Here is a 20109-nt window from a genome sequence, read left to right as displayed (position 1 = left end):
GTGTGCTTTTATGCAGTTGAATTCGGCTGGAAACCTCTCAGGCTGGGATTGGTCCATCCCTTCCCAGGTTACACCTTTCCTTCCATGTTTCCTCTTGATATGCTCAAGTATGTTCCCCCTACCTTGGTCATACGTCCCATGACGCATTCATGAGGCTCTAATTTTATTCGGGGTGTGTCAGATAATAGTAACGAAGCTCATTAAGCAGGCACACTAACAGTTTTCAAGTGTCCTCAGGTTGACCCTAACTGGTCTGAGCTGGCTCGACCCTTATCTTGATTTTGGGGTCTTTTTGGAACCATCCACTTACTTTTTCTTGGCTAAGCCGGAGCCCACCTACAGTGTACTATTTCCTGGAGCTGTTGTTCTTTAAATCTCTGCATTATTCTCTTTCTCTGTGGAAATTTAACCTTTACCTGACTCTCACAGAGGGCTCACTTAGGAGGCCTCCCTGATGTTCTAGGGCTAGATATCAGCATCTCATCCACAAACAGGAACACCTGGAGGACTTCCCCCCATCCGTGATGAAGCTTCTCTGACTTGGGCTCTGCTAATCACGCTCATCAGACGAGGTTGTCTTTGTTATCTTTGTCCACGGGATCAATAAGCAGAGGGCCTGGTTGGATCTGTATGGACAGACACTGCAAATGAAAAACGAGGTGGGCCTAGAACTGAACAGAAAAGAGCCTGCCAGCTGGGATACCTTTAGGAAATTGCAGAGTTCTCATTCCAAACTTCTCCCCAAAACAGGCCCAACTTTCAAACAATATTCGTCCGCTCTCGGATGGCTGAATCACGGAAGAGAAGGGAAGGATCATCCAAAGAGCAATGAAGATGCCCTTAGTGGGCCTGGGTGAAGGTAAACAGGAGACACAGTGGTTAAAGGATACGACAGAAAAAGATGGGCCGGTTCCGTGGGGAGATAGATAACCAGTGGACAATTTGCATGTCCCATTTCTGGCAATCTCTCTGGGATACTCTCTGGGCTCTCTCAAAAGTTCTAAGATATGTGGGGGGGGGGTCTGGACTGCCCATGAGATTATCCTTAATGGTCTGATAATAGTAAAACCAGTAGCTACAAAACACTGACCTCATAAACCTGGGCACACTCTTCCACAATTATGTGGGAAGAAGAGACAAAAACTTAGAGGTCAGTGGTGCTGAGGGAACACAAAGGGCCGGGATGACTCATGTGTCTGGCATCGCAGAGGCTCCACAGCCTGCCTTTCCTTGAAGTCTTCATCTCACTTGCTAGGCCTGGTTCTTCCTGGAATCCAAAGTCCTCTCTTTTCTCTCGCCCTCTGCACATCCTTCAAACTGCTTCTTCCCGTAAGTTACTGCTTTGGACTAGAAAGTGTGTGATCCCTCAAATGTCTCAGAACTCCCTCAACCTGAATAACTTGTTGAAGCAGTGTTTCCTACTGGGTGAGTCGAGCTGCTGCTCTACACCCAGGCTGATTGGGGGGGAGTGGGAGATCCCGCCCCTCCCCATGCTGCCCCCACGTCTGCCCACCCAGGCCCAGGGTTTACACTCCCCTGGACTCACTTGTGAGCTTCAGCCCCTAAAAGGGTTGGCTACTGCCCCAGCCCAATCACTGGCAGTTGCCCCTTCCAATTCAGTAAGCAGAAATTTATTCACATTCCATAAAGGGATAACCCTTCCTACTAGTATCTTTATAATTTAACTCCTTTTGGGTGTTTCCCCATTATTATCTGCACTTCAATAGGGGAGAAAAATCAACATTTGATCAATGTAAAACCAATCAACTGAAAATCAGAACCTCCATTGCACATTCATATGCTCAAGATGTCAAAAAAATATGGGGAAGACACTCACCCAGCATGTTGGGTGGACTTCCTATCAATTTAGGGGAGAATATGCATTAAAGTACTGGGTGGTTAGGAATGTTATTAGAGGGAGCACCCACAGGGATAAGAGGGCCTCAGGAGTGCTGGAGATGGGGAACCTACAGGGAGGGGAAGGGATGAAAGTAAGCATCCAAGCCTTTACCATTTTTAAAGTGCTGGAATTCAAATTGTTTCCTATATTTGGGAGAGTTAAATATAAATTTAATGGGGATGAAAAGAATCATAGCAGGATCCCTCTTCCCTCTCTTTTCTAACATAAAAGTATTAGGAACATACTAACCTAAGAACCAAGTCCAGAGGGCAAGTTTCCCACATTCTAGTCAGGGTTCAGTTCTGTCTGGTTTGTGACCCCAACAGGATAATGCAGTTGGGAGATTCATCCAGCAGGCAGTTGGGAAATGGGGATTGTAGTTCAACAGTTCAGGAAAGGGATTAGGGTTTCAACTCAATAGAGGCTATTCATTTTATTATTATTTTTCAAAAATCATTATTATTATTATTTTTTGGCTAGGCAGTGGGGTTAAGTGACTTGCCCAGGGTCACACAGCTAGTGAGTTTTGTGTGTCTGAGGCTGGATTTGAACTCAGGTCCTCCTAACACCAGGGCCAGTGCTCTATCCACTGTGCCACCTAGCCGCCCCAAGGCTATTCTTTATACTATGCTCTCAATAGAGAGCACCATGGGAGAGAGAATATAGAATACAGAGCAGTGGCCATGACTGTCTCGAGGTGGGGAAGGCAGGGGAGATGTAGAACATTCAGGCTTTGGGGGTGAGAAATAGAGAATACACCAGCAAAGATAGAAAAAGAGTAAACAGGGGCAGCTAGGTGGCACAGTAGATAGAGCACCAGCCCTGAAGTCAGGAGAACCTGAGTTCAAATCTGGCCTCAAACCAAACACTTGACACTTAACCAGCTGTATGACCCTGGGTAAGTCACTTAACCCCAGTTGCCTTAAAAAAAAAAAAAAGAAGCAAACAGTTAAAGAAGAGAGTGAGGAAGCCCAAGGAGAAGAGAGTATCTGAGAGGAGGTGGTGGTCAGAATGTCAGAAAGGGCTTAGAGGTCAGAGAGGAGAGAGACTTCAGAATGTAGGGGCTGCAATCACATTGAAGGGATGTGGAAGCCAGGCCTGAGTCACTTAACAGCTTGTGACAATGGGGAGAAGTCATCTCACCTCTACAGACAGGTCTTCTCCAGTTCCTCCTTGGTTGGTAAAACAAGGGTGCACTGTGCTGCCTGAAGCCTCTTCCCTCTCTAACTGGTAATGGTTTTAAGTTCCCTCCCTGTGCTTTCTTTGTGATCCTCCCCAGCACCAACACACGTAGTTCAGATGGGGGGATGTTTCTCCTCGCTGTGGCTTCAGCTAGTCTCGTTTGGCTCTGCCCCCATCCTGTCGGTGGGCACACCTGTCACCGTGGGGGATGCACAGCCTCAGATGTGGAGCGCTTTCGCCGAGCTGAGCAGGGGGCTGGGAGCAGATTTGGTCGGATAACGAGGCTGTGGAGGAAGCCCGGGCTCCGGGCCGCTTGACGTCACCGTTACCATGACTACACCACAGACGCTGTGCAGGGTGTGTTGCTTGCTGATGCCCTCGGCTACTTTTCTGCCTTTCCCAGGGTGCAGGAGCTGCCAGTTCCCTCCCCCACCCCCACTCTTTCAGCCTCGGGAGCCCCGGCTCAGGATTTTGAGACTCGGCAGCTTCCCCGGGATGGAAGAGAAAGAATGAACCCCACTGGGGCCCTGGGACAGGGAATGAGACCACAGCTGCTTTTGCCGTCTGTGCACAGCTTCAACAGGTAGAAAGAGCCTGGGGTTTACAGAATCTGAGTTGCAGGACACCTTAGTGGGCATTCCAGTTCACTTAATTAAATAAATGATTCATTAAGTGCCAGGAATAGGGCACTTAAGTCAGATAGTCCCTGCCCTCAGGAGCTTACTTTCTAGTTACGCTAAGCCACAAGATGCATCCTCAAGTGGCACTTGGCCAGTCTGCCCAAGAGCTCCAGTGGTGGGGGAATCCCAGCAGCATCCGAGGCATCCCACTTCACTTGTGGATAAATCCTAGTTGTAAGGCTGTCACTTATGTGACTTCCACTCCTCGCTCCTCGGTGGAAACCAAACTATTCACACCTTTCTGTCTTGTGTGATTCTTGCCCTGGCTCTTCTGTACGTGCAGCTCCCACTCCCAACACAGACATGAATTCTGTTTACATCACTGGCGCTTGGGTCCAGACTTCTTGCATTGTAAATGTCTTATGCCACTTCTTGTGGGCAAGTCATTATTGGCATTCCATATCTGCTTTTGATTTTTCTGAGATGATATTCTGTGAGTCACAGACCCTCAGGTTAACTGTGGGCAAGTTAGGTCTGTTCCCTCATCTGATGGCAACTTCAGCAGTTACCCACTTCTGTGGTGTCTTGAGCTTCGCTCACAACCATACTGCAAGGAAGGTACTTCAGGCTCCAGGAGATTATGACAGCTGTACTTAACGTCTGCGGGGAGGACCTTGCTTTCAGCCATCAAAGTTCTGTTGGAAACTACACTGCATCTCCTCTCAAGGTTGGCTTTCTCTGCTCCGAACTTGGGTTGAACTGAAAAACTCCTCCCTGCTTTGACACTTCATTCTTCCACACTACTCATGACTCATATTTATAGCATACTTTTAAGGCTGACAAATGATTTTTCTCACAATCATCTTGTGACTTAGGTAGTATAAGAACCATAAGATTTAGCACTGCAATTATCCCCATTCTACAGATGAATAAAGCAAATGTCAAAAGTTAATGTAGTTAATATCAGTCTGCACTTGAATTGGGTCTAACTCCCATGTCTAATGCTCTTTCTGTTACACAATGCTGCCTCAAGCTTCCCCTCAAGTTCAAAAGGAAAGATTTGAATGAATAGCTCACAATCATAGCTTAGTCCTGACCCAATGGCAAATTTAATAAATCCTATGGATTAGACTTTTTTCTGTTCCATCTAGAAATATCCCTCTCTGGTAGATCCTAGATCCTAAACCTCAGTAAAGTTGCAGGATAAGGTCAATGCCAGAGCACGGAGGATGGACTAGCATCTGGAATCTGAGTAAAATGGAGCCTGTCCAGAGGGCAGATTGAGGGTTCTGGAAAGGACAAAAGGAAATGGCAGTGCTTAACCTGCAGAAGAGTGTGTAAGGGAATTGGGAAAGTCATCTAGTATCTGAAGGGCTTCTGAAGGGAGAGGGAGGAGAGCTTGAGGGGGCATATAGCTAGGACTAATGGGTGAGTTCCAGGGAACTAGATGCAGAAAGCTCTCCATTTGATTCTGACAACCATCTGAGTAATTCACTAGTAGCCCATGGTCTGACACCGTATGACAGTAAGCATCCTGTCACAGGGGTGTCCAAGAGACACAAAATAGCAAAGGTTAAATGACTGCAGGGAGGGTGAGTGGTGGATCCCTCTCTCTCTCTCTCTCTCTCCAAAACACCTTCCAACTTTAAGCCTATAACCTGCCGTTACACCAGAATGTTCGCAGGACTTTTTGTTGGGGGGAAAAAGTAGAAACGCCAAGTTGTGGCACATTAATGCAGTATCATTCCTCCCCCGATTTTGCTGGCTCTGTGATTGCCTGCACTTAGGAAGCTTCTTTACCAATGCGGATCAACACCTTCTGTCAAGCTCTTTCAGGCTGTCAGAGGCACTGGTTTGTTTAAGGTGACAAAGCCAGGAGTCTGTCAGGTGAATTTGAATCCAGTTTTCTTGAATTCCAGGCCCGGCTCTATGTGCACTATGGAACACTTGCCTGCCTATTGGAATATCACTGTTCCAATTAAAACAATGAGAAGGAGTTTGGAGAAACTTGGGAAGATTTATGAACTGATTCAGAATGACAAAAGGCAAATCAGGAGACAATATGTAAGTGAAAACACTGAAAGGTAGCTTGATTCATCTTGATTGGAATGGTCAGTCTTGGTCCTGGAAGAGATGACCAAACATTCTTCCTTCCTCTTAGTAGAAAGATTTGGGGATTGTGGTCGAAAAATGTTACATATGCTGTCAGGTATGGTTAATGTGTCACTTGGTTTTACTAACCTGTTCTTGTTATAAGGGAAGGCTCACTATGTGGTGGTGGTGAGTTATGTTTGAAAAAGACAGTTGGCATAAAAGGAAGACACCAAAAAGTCTGACTTACGTGGCCTAGATGCATTTTTTTGTGCCAGGTGGATTAAGCTAAGTCCTAACAACTCACATTTATACAGTGCTTAGTTAAGGTTTACATAGGGGTACACGTCCAGAATGAGTTTTTATTATAACTCTAAAAAGAAGGTAGATCCTAACCCCAAACCTCAAGTCTTTCAAGTTCTCAGTGCTAAAGAGACTAAACTCCTTATAGCAAAGTGAAAGGGAAGGAAATGAAATATTTACAAAGAGAGGAAGAAACAGAAACAAGTTATAGTTTATGGGAAAGTGTTGAGAATACCAGCCCTCAACCATTTCAAAGGCATTTCAAATATACAGAGACCACTCCATTTCTGTGGCTTTCTCATCTTGAAGGATCCCTCCACCCCTGCTGCCTCCTTCATGTATAGTTGTCCTCAATGGTGGTCAAAGGTACCTACTGGAACATGTTCCATGCCTGCCCACTTCCCAGAAATTCACCATAGGGGATGCCAGCTGGCTTAGTATTTATAACAAATACTATTATATTTTATAATTTAGAGACAGCTAGGTGGCACAGAGAATAGAGTGCTACAACACAGGAATACACCTAAATTCAAATCCAGCCTCAGACACATAACCTCATGGTAACATTTGCTCATAAGCCTAAGGTCAAGTAGGCTCTGGAAGCTTCCTCCTTAGTCCTCCTAAGGCAGATTTGACCAAGTTTCACATAATCTGTTAGAATGTAACAAGAAGAGAATAAAATAATAATGTTTCATGTGGATTTCTGTTCAGTCATCGAGACCAACCCTTGTCATTCCCCAAACCAGCATTGTTTTCTATGAGCAATTAGAACAATAATGCTCAATGATACTGTTTCTGAAAAAGCAACGCCTTTTCTGGGGGAAGGGAGGACATGGGCCGGGAGAAGAAGAGAGGTGGGGAATCCAGTCTTCAGGCATTAGAGAGATGAAGGAAATTATACTGGCCATTTGGAAGATATTCGATAACCATTCTGAGTCAGGAAGCCCAGGCCTGATTCTATATAATGCTTGTTGGAGTAGTTCCCTTCTTCTCTTCAATTGAACAACAATTTATGGATGTCACTAAGATGCAAGAACTAGTGAAAAGTCTTCTTTTCCTTCTCTCCAACCAATGGTAGAACATAATCATGTTAACATCCACACTCAAGATCTCTCTACTTGGGAGAGAACAGAGCTGTTTCATTAAAATAAAGCATGGGTGTGTGTGTGTGTGTGTCACACTTAAGTTGCCCAGAGCAGGCTATAGCTGTTAACCTGTCAGCCCAAAGCAGGAAACCCATATTACAGGTAGCAAGATAAACAAAATGGATATTTGCATAATGAAAAAAAGGTGAAGAGGTGATTTGGTGACCAGAGACGTGGACATAGGCCATCTGGTATAGGCCACTTCATAGTGAAAAGCTAGAAATACAGACTTCTAGAAGAATCAATGATCAAAAGGAAGCTAAGCACAGATGCCTACAGAAAAACCAGCAAAGATCTGGTGACAAAGGAAACGTCCCTGATGTAATAAATACCATTTGACTAGAGATCATTTGGACCTATGGCCCAAACAGAAAAAGCTCCCATTCCTCTAACGACCTGAAGTTTCAGCCCAGGATTCAAGAGTAGAATGGTAGAGAAGAAAGAGATTAAATCTCACTTTAGCCTCAGAGTATGCATAACATCTGTTACTTCATTTGATCTTGACAATAACCCTTTGACTTGTTCAAGGTTATTCAAGGTGTTAGACTTTTGGAACTCCTTGAACAGGAAGTGATGGAGCTGAGAGATCACAATCTTAGGCTCCTTCCACTACATTACACTTCAGTTCTTCCTCCTAGCACCATAACCCTGGAAGGCTGTGAAGTAGAAGGGAGATAACCAGAAATGGTTTAAGTTGGAGCTATGAATCTAAACTGAGGGAGTGGTAGTGATGATATACATCATACAGAGTCTATTTCTAAATTTTCCTCTGTGTGTTTTTCAAGAAGCCTGGTGGGCACTTAACCCAAATGTTAATTGAGTGAACTGGACTATAGTACACCAGGATATGCAAAAGAGATTCCACTAAACATGGTAGAAAATTAGAAAGGCCAAACTCAGGCAAAAAATTTTCCAGTTCTTTTTATTATCTGGGTGATAGCAGAAAGCTAGGAACCCAAGCTTTGCCAGCAATGGGTCTGAGGTGCTATCCTCATTTCATCACAAGGCCATGAAGGCAGAGAGGATCTGTGCTTAGTATAATCAATATTTCAGCATGAATCTGATCCCCCAACAAGATTAATACCATTTCCTATAATGTACTATTTCCACATCAGCCTTCCTATAATGTACTATTTCCACATCAGCCTAAAAATAACTCATACTTGGTTGTCTGTTTATTTACTGAGGAGAGAGGGGGAAGCAGAAATGAGATGACCCTTTGTGTGTTGAAGTGACTAGAACTGCTAATTTCAGAGACCTGGAAAATCTCTTCCATTGTTAAGTAGCTCAGTAATTAGCTGAAGTGATTTTTATTAGCTCCTTGGACCTGAGGTGGTGGAGGAAATAAAGACAGGGAGAAACAAGGTGGTCATTGTTCTTGTTAAATTTTATTGGCATCACGTTCATCTCTTTACAGAAGAACTCAGCCCACACCCTAGAATGTAGACCTCTGGAAAATAGGGAGAAGTGCTCCATGTAAGCAAGCTACAATGCAGGAACAGATACTAAGGAGGGCAGCTAAACCGTAAATTTCTCCATACCAAAGAAACAGTAATATGGGCAATCCTAGGGCAGGAGGAGAGGGAGGAGGAACAAGTTTGCTAGCCTAAGAATACCACAACCCAGAAAGGAGCGCCTTCTAGAACAAAGGTAAAATCACTACAATGGATCTGTAGATTTTCCTTTTTTACTTTTGTAGAATGCTGATTCAGTGGAGGTTTTAAAATGTGGAGCAGGGAAAAAAACAAGAATTTTAAGACCTGCAAATAGTCTCCATTAATCCATTCCTCACATCAGTGTATTACGCCAATCACCCTTTTGAAAATTTAGACACAGAAATGTAACTAGATAACCCCCCTCCCCCCACCAAGGAGATGAAAAGCTTTTTGGCTCTTAAGTCTTCAATAAAAAGGCTTACATAATTCTCGATTCTACTGTACAGAATACTGCCTCTAGCTGGACTTCAAAATTCTGTATTGCTAGCACTCTGCAATCCAGAACAAAGTTCTCCCCTCATCCTACATACCTGCATTACAGGACTTAAACACGTAATCCAAGAATTTCTTACACTAATTTATACATTTTAATTGGTTGCATATATTAACATGTACTATAAGATTTTTCCTAAGAAGCATTACATAATAAATGGATACTGTAAAAAGATCTGATTAGTTAAAAGTAACAAGCATTAACAGATACATACAAAACTCCACCTAGTTAAACTGGGTGTGAGCTTGCAATGAACTATGGATAACCAGCCTTCCCAGGTGCAGCCTTCACAAGGAGGAGGAAAAAAATGAGACAGTTTAAAAAACCAGGTAACTAATTATACACAGATTAACTGTCAACAGTTTTTCTCCATTGGACGAGTGGAAGTGTTTCCAATGTCAAGCCCACATCAGAACTAACTCTTTCCACAAATGACTGGTCCTGCTAGCATACAGAACAGCTGATGTGGAGGGGCTGACACCCATGGAGCTGTGTACAGAAATGGGATCATGTTTGCTCGTGGCAGATTAGGGTGACATTTTTTGGCAGCTGGAAATGGGAGAATTGATTTCTTGTTTGTTTGACTAGGAGAGGGGGCTTGTGTCTGAAGGCCTAAGTGTGATATTGGTTTGTGAAGGGCTCTGTGCTCTACCCGCCGCCTCTTCAGCAGCTGCAGCTTTCGGCAGAAGCCTTTGCTCGGTCGTTCTTGTCCAGTTTGATGGGCTCCGGGAATTCATTATACAGTTCCACCTCTGTTTCCTGTATGGGACAAAGGACAAGAAAGGTGATGCAGAAGCAGCCAAATAACAGTAAGGGAACTACATACAGGAGGAGATTTGTTTTCAGGAACCTACCATCAGGAACCTCTGGCAAAACCCAGCTAAGACAGACAACAATGACTTCTTCTGTGTCAGTATGTTGGCAGTTTAACAGAAGGGATGGAATCTTCCCCAGGTGTCTAGAAACAACCTTGATCTCCTACCCTACAGCCCTTTTCCCTTTGTTATTCTTTTCTATGACGCTGTTTGTCCCCCCACTAAGTTCTTTGCTTCCTGAGGGTAAGGGACCATCAACAATTCTAGTTGGCAGGCAGTGGAGAGACAAATAACAAACACAAAACTACACTGGACCTCCCCCAAGAAGCTCATATCCTACAAGCCCAACACACAGATAATGAAGGAGTCTCAGGAAGGAGGGGGCTCTGCACGATGGGAGCGGGAACAGGGTGGGAGTCCTGTTATGGAGGAGATAGTAGCAGCTCAGCTGTGGTTTTAATTAAGACAATGGAAATTCTATGAGGTGGAAGGGACATGGGGGCAAAAGCCTTTGTTGCCAAGCCAAGGAGCTTGTACTTGAAAAGGAGTTCTTAACCCTTAGGTATGTCAAGGACCTTTTTGGCAGTCTGGTGAAACCTATCTACACCTTATCAGAATAATTTTTGTGTTTTTAAAAATGTACAATTTAAGAACATGCTAAATTTCAATTAGAAGTTAGTAAAAATAAAGATGTGATTCTATATCCACTCGCCCATTCAAATTCACAGATTTTAGAGGTAAAGAATTCTTTGAGGAGGCAATAGGAAGCCTTTACAGATTTTTAAACACAGGGGTCACGGTCTGCTCTGCAACATTAATTCAGCAGCTATGTGGAGGATGGAGTAGAGGGAGGAAAAAATGGAAGGCAGGAAAGTAAGAGGCCACTGCAATGAAACTGATACAGGACAAAAGCTGTAAGAGGAGAGAAAGGTGAGACAACTGTCCAAGACTTGGCTACTAACTGGATATTTGGGGGGGGGAGGGGAGAAGGTTAAAAACTCCAATGTTGTGAACCTGGGTGAGATGCCTGGGGACACATCTAAACTCCTGTATCCTCTGCAGGTCCTTATATGTAGTAGGTGTTCAAATTTGGTTGATCAAATGGTGAGGTCAAAATATGTATCATTATTATAATAGATGAAATATTTGGGATATTCGGATAAAAAGCAATTAAAGTAAAATAAGTAAAACTATGTTTCAAGGGTTGGAATGCTATGTCAACCATTTTGTCCATACAGAAGGCCTAGAATGCCAATCCCCAAGCAGATCAGTGGTTAGAGCCACTAGAGGGAGACAGATCATTCCCTGATACTCACCTGTTTAAGTGCATTTCGTGCAATGGTTTGGAAAGCCTGCTCCACATTGATGGCTTCCTTGGCACTGGTCTCAAAGTATGGGATGTTATTTTTGCTGTAGCACCAGGCCTGTGCTCGTTTTGTGGCAACCTGTCAGAAGCAGAGGAAAGGCAAGATCTAAACGAGGCTTTGGTCTTCATCATAAATAGTTCTGAACTATATTTAAAAGATTAAAATACATGCTCAACACTTATGTATGGATGGATGGATGCATGATATGAGAGAGGAGGGAGCAAAAGAGTGGGAGACAGAGAAAGTGCACCCAACAAATCTCTTATTGTGGAGATCAGTTCAAACTTTTGGAGTACTAAAGTTTTTTCTAAGGTGTCTGGGAGAATATTAGCAGCTCAAATAAAGTTTGTGGCTTTAATGAGTTATATCGGTTATTATATGATACCTAATCAGGTTCTATTGGCCACAAAAGATATTTTACACAGACTCTACACTAGCTGCTACCATTAACTATCTTTTGCCTAGCAGCCTTCATGTCCTTAGGGGGTCCCTGGAAGCTGAGAAGGTCTGGGGGTCCATTTACTGCCAATGTTATTTCAGGCCCACCGATGAGCATCCTAATGCTCCAGAGTAGCCATATTCTCCTGGCATGGCCTCACTGGGAAAGAAAGCTGCCTCTGGACAAGAGCAGGAGGAGAGGCTATACATAAGATCAAGACATGAATGGAATTTAGTTAAAACCAGAAAAGCTTGATGCTCCTTGAGTATTTACCAAGCCCACTTCCTTTTTTTTTTTTCCTTCCTGAACTGACTCTACTTTGGACAATTACTACCATTCTTCTTCTTATTTTTTTTGCTGAGGCAATTGGGGTTAAGTGACCTGCCCAGAGTCACATAGCTAGTGTCTGAGGCCAGATTTGAACTCAGGTCCTTCTGACTCCAGGGCCCGTGCTCTAGCCACTGTGCCACCCAGCTGTCCCAATTACTACCATTCTTGTCAGATATAATTGGCAAGCAATCCCCATTTTAGACTAATGGGAGATAGGAAGCCATTTCTCTGATGGTTTTAATAAACCAGCACCAAGAGTGGGATCATGTCCAAGAACCTAACTTTCATTAGTTAGTGTTCTTGTGTTTATATCACACCACATTCTAGAAAGAAAGGCTATGGCTCAGCTCATCCCTAAGCAGGTTCCTGCAGAAGCCCAATTACTAGACACATGAAGAAAGGGGAAGCCTTTCCTTCCAAAGTGCTGCCCCCCCCCCTCACTCAAGTGTAAAAAGCAAGGCTCAAGACCTTTCAGTGCTCTAAACATGAAGCCCTTTACCCAAATCCGGTTGCCTCAAGAGATTCCTCTAATCCACATATTTGCTATATACATTCACATGGTCCATTTTTAAAGATTTAAAAATTGAGGCTTTTCCCATCTTCTAAGTGAGAGATGGGCACATCACTTACTTGTCTGTTTTCTAGGTCAATCTTGTTTCCCAATACAACAAAGGGGAAGTTTTCAGGATCCCTGGGACTGGCTTGGATGAGAAATTCATCTCTCCAGCTGTCAAGAGTTTTGAATGTGTTAGGGGCAGTCACATCAAAGACCAGGACGCAGCAGTCTGCTCCTCTGTAGAAGGCCACACCGAGGGACTGAAATCGCTCTTGCCCTGCTGTGTCCCAGATCTTTGGGAGACAAAGGGTTATTTGTCAGTTATTTGTCAGGCATTGTACAGCACAAACAGTTGGGGCACGGAAGAAAAGAGAACACAAAATGATGACTGTTGCTATTACCATCATCCAGAAGAAATCAATGCTGGCCCTGGGATTAAGAACTTCAAATCACAGAAATGGATGAGCAACATTTGCAAATGTAATGGCCCTTGAGAGGGAGAGATTTTGGAGATAAAAGAGAAAATAAATGGAAACTAAAACACAAAACCCCAAATCCTTGGAATGCAATAACCTAGTTCAAGTAGCTCAATGCTCAGCACATGTGTCCTCAGGAAGGAAGCAACATCTATGACTAGAGTTCACATGAAGGGATATGATTTAACCTCTTATGTTTGGTATACCACTAAATTATGGATTAGATAAAATTATGAAAATTTCAGTGTTTCCAGAAGCAACATTAATACTCTACAGCTAAGAAATCAGATATATCGGTACCCATCTCTATGGGAAATAGAGCACCTCCTTTTAGTGTTTGGGGGAGAAATTCCCCATTAATAATTCTGGTGAGCAGAAAATGGGACTGTAAGTACGGATTTTATTACTATTATTTACCATTAGTCAGAAGGGATCAATAATGGCATGGCTTTTATTCATGGGTTTAACCTATGAACTGAGCTGTTTTGGCCTTCTACAACACACAAGACTTTTAAATACAGTTCATTGTGTTACCTTGACCCTAAAACAAACAGAACTTGGTTCCTTTGCCCATACCAAACATCTACTATATTCAATTATGTTGTAAACAAATAACTTGATGAAAACTGAATCATATATCACTCAGTATTAGCCCTACATATATTATTTCAGACTACTGAAACAAGCCCAAACCTGAAAGGTCCTAAGTTCTGCTACTTAGCACACTTTTCATCAACGTACACACTGCTAGGCAAAAAACTTACTGGATGATCTGAATCAGACTTAAGAAGTCATTAAGAGTTAACATGTTCTGGGGAGAGTTAAAAGACATATCGTATCAAACTACAAACTAAAAGAAATTGGTTCATCATACATGACACATCTGACTCATCACCACTAGCCAGGAACCTTACTAAACACCCAGTTGCAGGACAAACAGTAGTTATGGAATATAGCTATAGTTAACCCATCAGCAATGAAGTGGGATAACTACAAGCAGGAAAGGCAGAAGCAGCAGCTTGAAGGATTCAAAGTAAGAGTGTTAAGAACTTAAAAGCCTATGGACGCCTGTCATAACATTGTAAGAATGAGGGTAGACTTCTTAGAGAGAAAAAGAACGAGTAGTTCTACACTGGCTTATGAAGTCCTAACTGTACATGATCTTTGGAAAACAGTCTCTTATCCCACAAATGTAATGTACTCTAGTGGTCACATACAGGTTATCTAGCTGGCAGGGGAAGAAGAGATCAGGAGCAGAGAACCAGAAGGATCTTGGGGCAAAGTACACGATGACTGGTAGCTCTGATATGACCAAGAACAAACCATTAAGATTTGATGTGAAAGAGTATGAAGAGAGCCTAGAATAATTTCAAAAGGGAGAACTACGTAGAACCACAAGAAAAACTGGGAATAGTTGACTTCTCAGGAGTCATACAGGAAAGAGATTTTTTATCATGTGAAGCACTTAGAACCAGGTTATAAAGTGATGGGAAATGTCTCAAATAGGCCTACCATCCCATCACAAAGTGTTTTTAAGGTATTTTTGTAACCTAGTCTAACCTCATCATGGAGGATCATGTAGTGAGGTGACCCTGATCAATGCCGAAGTTGGCCTAGAGAATTTTGTACTTATCTACAAAACAACTTGAAGGATTGGTTGATAAACTGTCTCACAGATAAGAAAGTCATCTGCTCTCAATTTTCCATACTTGGGAATGTGTGGTCCAATTGCTAACCAAATTCTTTCTAGAGGGACTAAAAGGGCCTAAGATCTGGTCACTTAAAACACTTTCAAGTTAAGCTAGATCATTAGCAGAAACACTAGAGTAGAAGTAAATCCTGTATCCAGCATTCTAAGTATCAGAATTTATATCAGAAGACAGAAGTGCTGATGTTAACTGTTTAGGCCATTCTTGATCTCTTTCGGTAATGAGATTTGAAAAATCAAGAGGGATTGCTCTTAATTTTTGCTACTCACAGGTATGAGTAGGAGAGAGTAGGGCATCACTATAGACCAATAATATGTGAAGTTGCTTTACCTGCATCGTCACTAGTCTGTCATCCACCATCACTTCCTTCGTCAGAAAGTCTGCTCCTATTGTTGCTTTGTACTGATTACTGAATTTCTTGTTCACATACTGGTTCATGAGTGAGGTCTTACCCACCCTAAAATGGAAGAAAAACCACAAATAAGAGCTGACTTGCGAAGTGGGGTAGAAAAGAAACTACAGATTTGTACCTCTAGATTGCTCAGACTATGCTTTAAGCCCCTTCCCACAACTTTTTTTTAAATCAGAAAATGCTCCTAGAATCACGCAAGTGCCCATGTACTTGATCCTGCCGTTCAACAGCCATCTTAACCCCAACCCTACCCAACCCACAAGAGTTCAGGGTATTTGGAACTTGTATGTATTCTCTAAATGATGCTTCTTAACTGTCAGACCTAGGGTAGGGAGGATACAAGAACTGGAGTTCAACGTTTTCTTGTCTATCCTAAAGGAAGCATAAGCAAAGGAGCTGCTATTCCAAAAATACCAGTTCAATTCTCAATGTTTCCTAAGTAAATGATTGATATAGTCACTTTACTGAAGTTGCACTACTGGCTGAGAACTGGCTCTTACGGTAGATCAGAGTTGTGTTATGAAACTTAATCTACAGAGGAAGAGAAAAAATATCAACGAATAACTCTTTGGTTAAGTGGCTAAGTACCAGGCCTTCTGAATGGAAAGAAACAAGGTAGAGAGGGAGGAAGGAAAAAGAAAAGAAAAAGCAAGGAAGAGTCTACTCAAAGGGCTTACATTCATTCAGGGAAGGAAATACACCCACACACACATGCTCACTCACTATACAAAATAAATGCAAGGTAGAGAAGGCACCAGAAGTCTGGGGGGTTTGAGGTAAAAAGGATGGGAGGGGGTGGATAAGGGCAGCCAAGAGAACTTTTGGCTGTGCTGTAGCACAGGTGAAGAGGAGCTACAATGAGACAGACAACCAACAGGTTGTATTCAGTCTTGAGGGCAATAAGAAACTGCTGGTGTCTGAGTAAGATATGTCAAACCTGTGCTTAAGAAAAAGCTCTTTGGCAGCTATGTAGAAGATGAAGGCACAGACTTGAGGCATGGAGATAATTGGGAGATCTAGGCAAGAGGTGATGACGGTTTGGTCTAATGCAGTAAGTAGGTGACTTGTGAGAAGGGGATGGCTGTAGCAACTGAATATGTAGGGTGAGGGAGAATGAGGAGTGGAGGAAGATGCAGAGATTACTAGCCTGGAAGACTGGAAGGATGAGGGGAAGGAATGGGCTTTTTGGGTGGGTGGGAAGTGTTAGCGAATAAGATGATTCCTATTTTATACAGATTGGGTTTGAAATGTCCAACAGGCAGTTTGGTGGAGTAGAACAGAAGCTCAGGGAAGAAATGGAGCTCGATATATAATTCAGAATCATTTGCAAAGATATTTAAGCTCACAGGACCTGGATGAGGTCACTGAGAGAAAGAAGAGTGCCTAGTAAAGAATCTTAGGGAACAGAAGAATACTCATTCTCAAACAACTGCTATCTGTTTATAAAGAGTTAATCTGACCAGAAAAAAGCCAGAAGCATTAACTTTTGATTTATGATCAGAGGATGATTTTAAATTGGAAAGAAGGCTTTATGTCACCAGTTAAGCCCCCCTCATTCAAAGATGAGGAAACCGAACTTGGTCTGGAGAGGCTATGTTGCACTCAACTCAAAAAAAGCCAAACCCAGGTCTTCTGCACTCCTATGGTACCTCACTACTCTGAAACTCATAGGAGCCACTGACTGATCTTGGACATGGCCTACAACGGATTTTACCCTGTTCATCTGCTCAGACTCTGGTGAAGGGTGAAGGACGAAGGTAAGTGCTGAATCAGCAAGTTTCCCCCCTAATGTGGATCAAGAACCACTTGTATACAGCCACCCTATATAAAGAACATGCCTACCCTACTGAAAAGAGCATTACTGAAAATACTTAGTTTCCTGGCAACTTGGCCTTTAGTGTCCCACAGTCCTGGGCCTCCAATTGAATCATGATACTAGAATGGGCTTCTCATTCTACAGATGAGGCACCTGAGGCCCCGAGATAATGATTCATTTAATAGAGAAAACTTGCATGAATAACATGAGAGAACATGAAAGCAGTCCTTTCATGGGATTCACTGTGAAAAATGTTTTCAATCACTACATCTGGTCCATTGGTAGGACGGTATTATATGTGCCCAATATTCTGATAAAAATAAGCAGTCAATCCTGACACTCCTGGGTTGGATATCATCACTTCTCCTATCAGATTAGCAAAGGGAATGTCATCTACATTGGGATGACAATGGAAAGAACACTGGATTTGAAGCCAGAAGAATTTAGTGTTGGTTCTCCCATGATATGGCCACGGACAAGTCATTACCTCCGAGCCTCAACTTCCACAACACCAGGAAGCTGGCACACAGTGTACTGTACAGCACTCTCATTCAAATACTTTAGTTTCTTTCTTTTTTTTTTTATTATGTACTTGAACACCCCAGTATACAACAAGCAAAGAAAGGTGACTGTGTATGAATCCATGAACTTCTGTCACGAACACTTTGGATATACATCTTATGTTTTCTGAGCACTTTAGTGTTTGGTTGCTCTTTTTTCTCCTATCTTTATCTCCCCCCCCATTCTCCCTTGTAACAAATAAGTTTAATTAAACAAAACCATTTTATATCTTGATTGTGCCTGAAAATGAATTAAAAAACAAAACCAAACCTGATGAAGTATGCCACCTATTCACTAGCAGAAAAGTGATGGTCTAAGGTGCAGAATGAGACATACAACTACTTGCTAAAAAAATCTCTTTCTTTTCCCAGGTTATACTAAGGGGAAATCTACCATTCCATTATTAGAACAAGCAACTTTTAGGGTAGAGTATAAGAAACCCCATGGAGGGTAGCCTGTCAGAGATACACTAATGGGGTCAGCTGAAGATAAAAGCTATGACAACTTATGTCCATTTGGTAGGGAACCAGTTGATCTTAAAAATGCTTACCCAGAATCTCCTAGAATGATAACTTTCAGCAACACTTTCTTCCTAGAGGTCATCTTTCAAGCTAAAAAAAAAGAAAAGATAAGAATAATATAAGCTTGATGGAAGTATAAACTTAAGTAACATTATTAATGTCAAGAAGACTCCAGGATAATTATATTTGATCCAAAGCAAAAGTAGCACCCTTTTTCATTCAGGATCTATGCTTTCAGTATGGGGAACTCCCTGGACTGATGCAGATCTGCCAATAATTTAGTGTTAAGAGTCAGACTGCCCAGGGCACTGTGGTTAAGCGACTTGCCTGGGGTTAAAAAGTCAGTCAATAAGCATTTATTAAGTACTTATTATGTGTGAGGTACTGTGTTAAGTGCTGGGCAAAAACCAATTCCTGCAAAAAGCAGTCAGCCCCCTGCTCTCAAGGAGCTCACAGTCAAATGGGAAAGACAACACACAAGCAAACAACCATGTACAAATAGCATATATGCAGGATAAATGGGGAGGTATTTGAGGTAAGACACTAAGGAGGACTGGAAAAGATTTCTTGTAGAAGGTGGGACTTAAAGAAAGTTAGAACATATAAGTGAAGTAGAACTTGAATATGGGTCCTCCTGATGCCCAAGCCAACCCTCTGAATTACTAAGCTATGCTACCTCCCTTGTCCTTCAATGTTGTTGTTTATCCTTGAAGAGGACCATAACAGCAGGAAGGTGATACCAAGACTTGCAAGTGAATTGGATTTAAGTGAGGGAGGGCTGTGCAAAGTCACCAGCCTCACTTTCTCTCCCAGAGCCATCTGAATGCAATGACAAGACATAGATAAGGACAAGGATGCCTGGAGATGGCCCCCTGTCCTTCATTAGGTAAGAGCTTCATACTGAAATCTGTTCACTGCAGACATCTGAATTGTGAGCTTAAGATCAGGGTAAAATGAGTGGTACCAGCAATCTATTATGGTATGCCCACAAGGCATGAATAAAGTCACACAGAAAGAAATGCTTTTTCCAATCCAATATCTCAGGATAACTAAGCTTGATGGATGGCGGTATTGGAGACACTCTTTTAGAATGCTTATCCATAGTTAAGTGTAGAAGCAATATTCAGTGAGCTCTCTTTGTAAAGACCGAGTGCAGTACCGGTAGGAGATGGAACACAGGATCTAGAACTTTTGTCAAATGATTTTTTTTTTTTTGGGCTAGGCAATGGGGTTAAATGATTCGCCCAGGGTCACTCAGCTAATAAGTGTTATGTGTCTGAGGTCAGATTTGAACTCAGTCCTCCTGAATCCAGTGCTCTATCCACTGTGCCACCTAGCTGCTCCTCAAATGATCTTTGAAAGCAACGTTTATCCTACATACAGGTCTCCAAGTAAAGATCACCACCTTTCAATCTACCTCAAAAGTATCAAGAGCTAAAAAGATGATTTCCCCCACCAAGTTCCTTATATTCAAGTCAAATGGCCCAGACGTGGGGGGGGAAATATCAGCTGAAACTTAACTGCCTAGGTAAAAAAATTAGATATGCTCATATCTGCTCTGACACCTAACTTTTCAGACATCTGAGACTTACAGCCACTAAACAAATGAATCTAAATTAAGACTAAAAGAAATATAACAGCCCTATCAGCAAGGCTGCAATCAATCAGTACCTCCTATTCTAGTGTAGTCACAAGTGGTAATGGCAGCAGACAAAATGATGTTATACCAAGTCTAACCTGCATTTATTTTGACTATTAGCACCAGGAGTTGCTCCCCAAACAAGGCTGAGAGTGTCAGGGGAATTTACCATCGCTGGTGATTAACAGAGCTTGTATTCTGTGTTTCTCGCTGAACTAACAACAGGCTAGCTCTGTCT

The 20109-nt window shown here is 42.5% G+C and overlaps 1 protein-coding gene and 1 long non-coding RNA gene across 2 annotated transcripts in view; one reads left to right on the top strand and one right to left on the bottom strand.

Annotated features, from left to right (window-relative positions):
* Nucleotides 1–367: 367 nt before the first annotated feature.
* On the top strand, nt 368–8716 carry LOC110204946 (uncharacterized). The gene is made up of 2 exons (XR_013485827.1): nt 368–659; nt 751–8716. It is a non-coding gene; the product is annotated as an uncharacterized LOC110204946 (long non-coding RNA).
* RAB7A (RAB7A, member RAS oncogene family) overlaps nt 8611–20109 on the bottom strand; it is a 59679-nt gene continuing 48180 nt past the window's right edge. Inside the window, exons 2-6 of the mRNA XM_020981201.2 lie at nt 18262–18322; nt 15253–15379; nt 12812–13030; nt 11362–11490; nt 8611–9989 (exon numbers count right to left, since the gene is read on the bottom strand). Coding sequence (XP_020836860.1) covers nt 9894–9989; nt 11362–11490; nt 12812–13030; nt 15253–15379; nt 18262–18314 — 624 coding nt within the window. The 5' untranslated portion in view covers nt 18315–18322 and the 3' untranslated portion in view covers nt 8611–9893. The remainder of the gene's footprint in view (nt 9990–11361; nt 11491–12811; nt 13031–15252; nt 15380–18261; nt 18323–20109) is intronic.

The sequence above is a fragment of the Phascolarctos cinereus genome, unplaced genomic scaffold (assembly GCF_003287225.1).
Source record: "Phascolarctos cinereus isolate Bilbo 61053 unplaced genomic scaffold, phaCin_HiC Scaffold_4;HRSCAF=312, whole genome shotgun sequence".
NCBI lineage: Eukaryota > Metazoa > Chordata > Mammalia > Diprotodontia > Phascolarctidae > Phascolarctos > Phascolarctos cinereus.
This window is presented reverse-complemented; position numbering and strand designations above follow the sequence as displayed.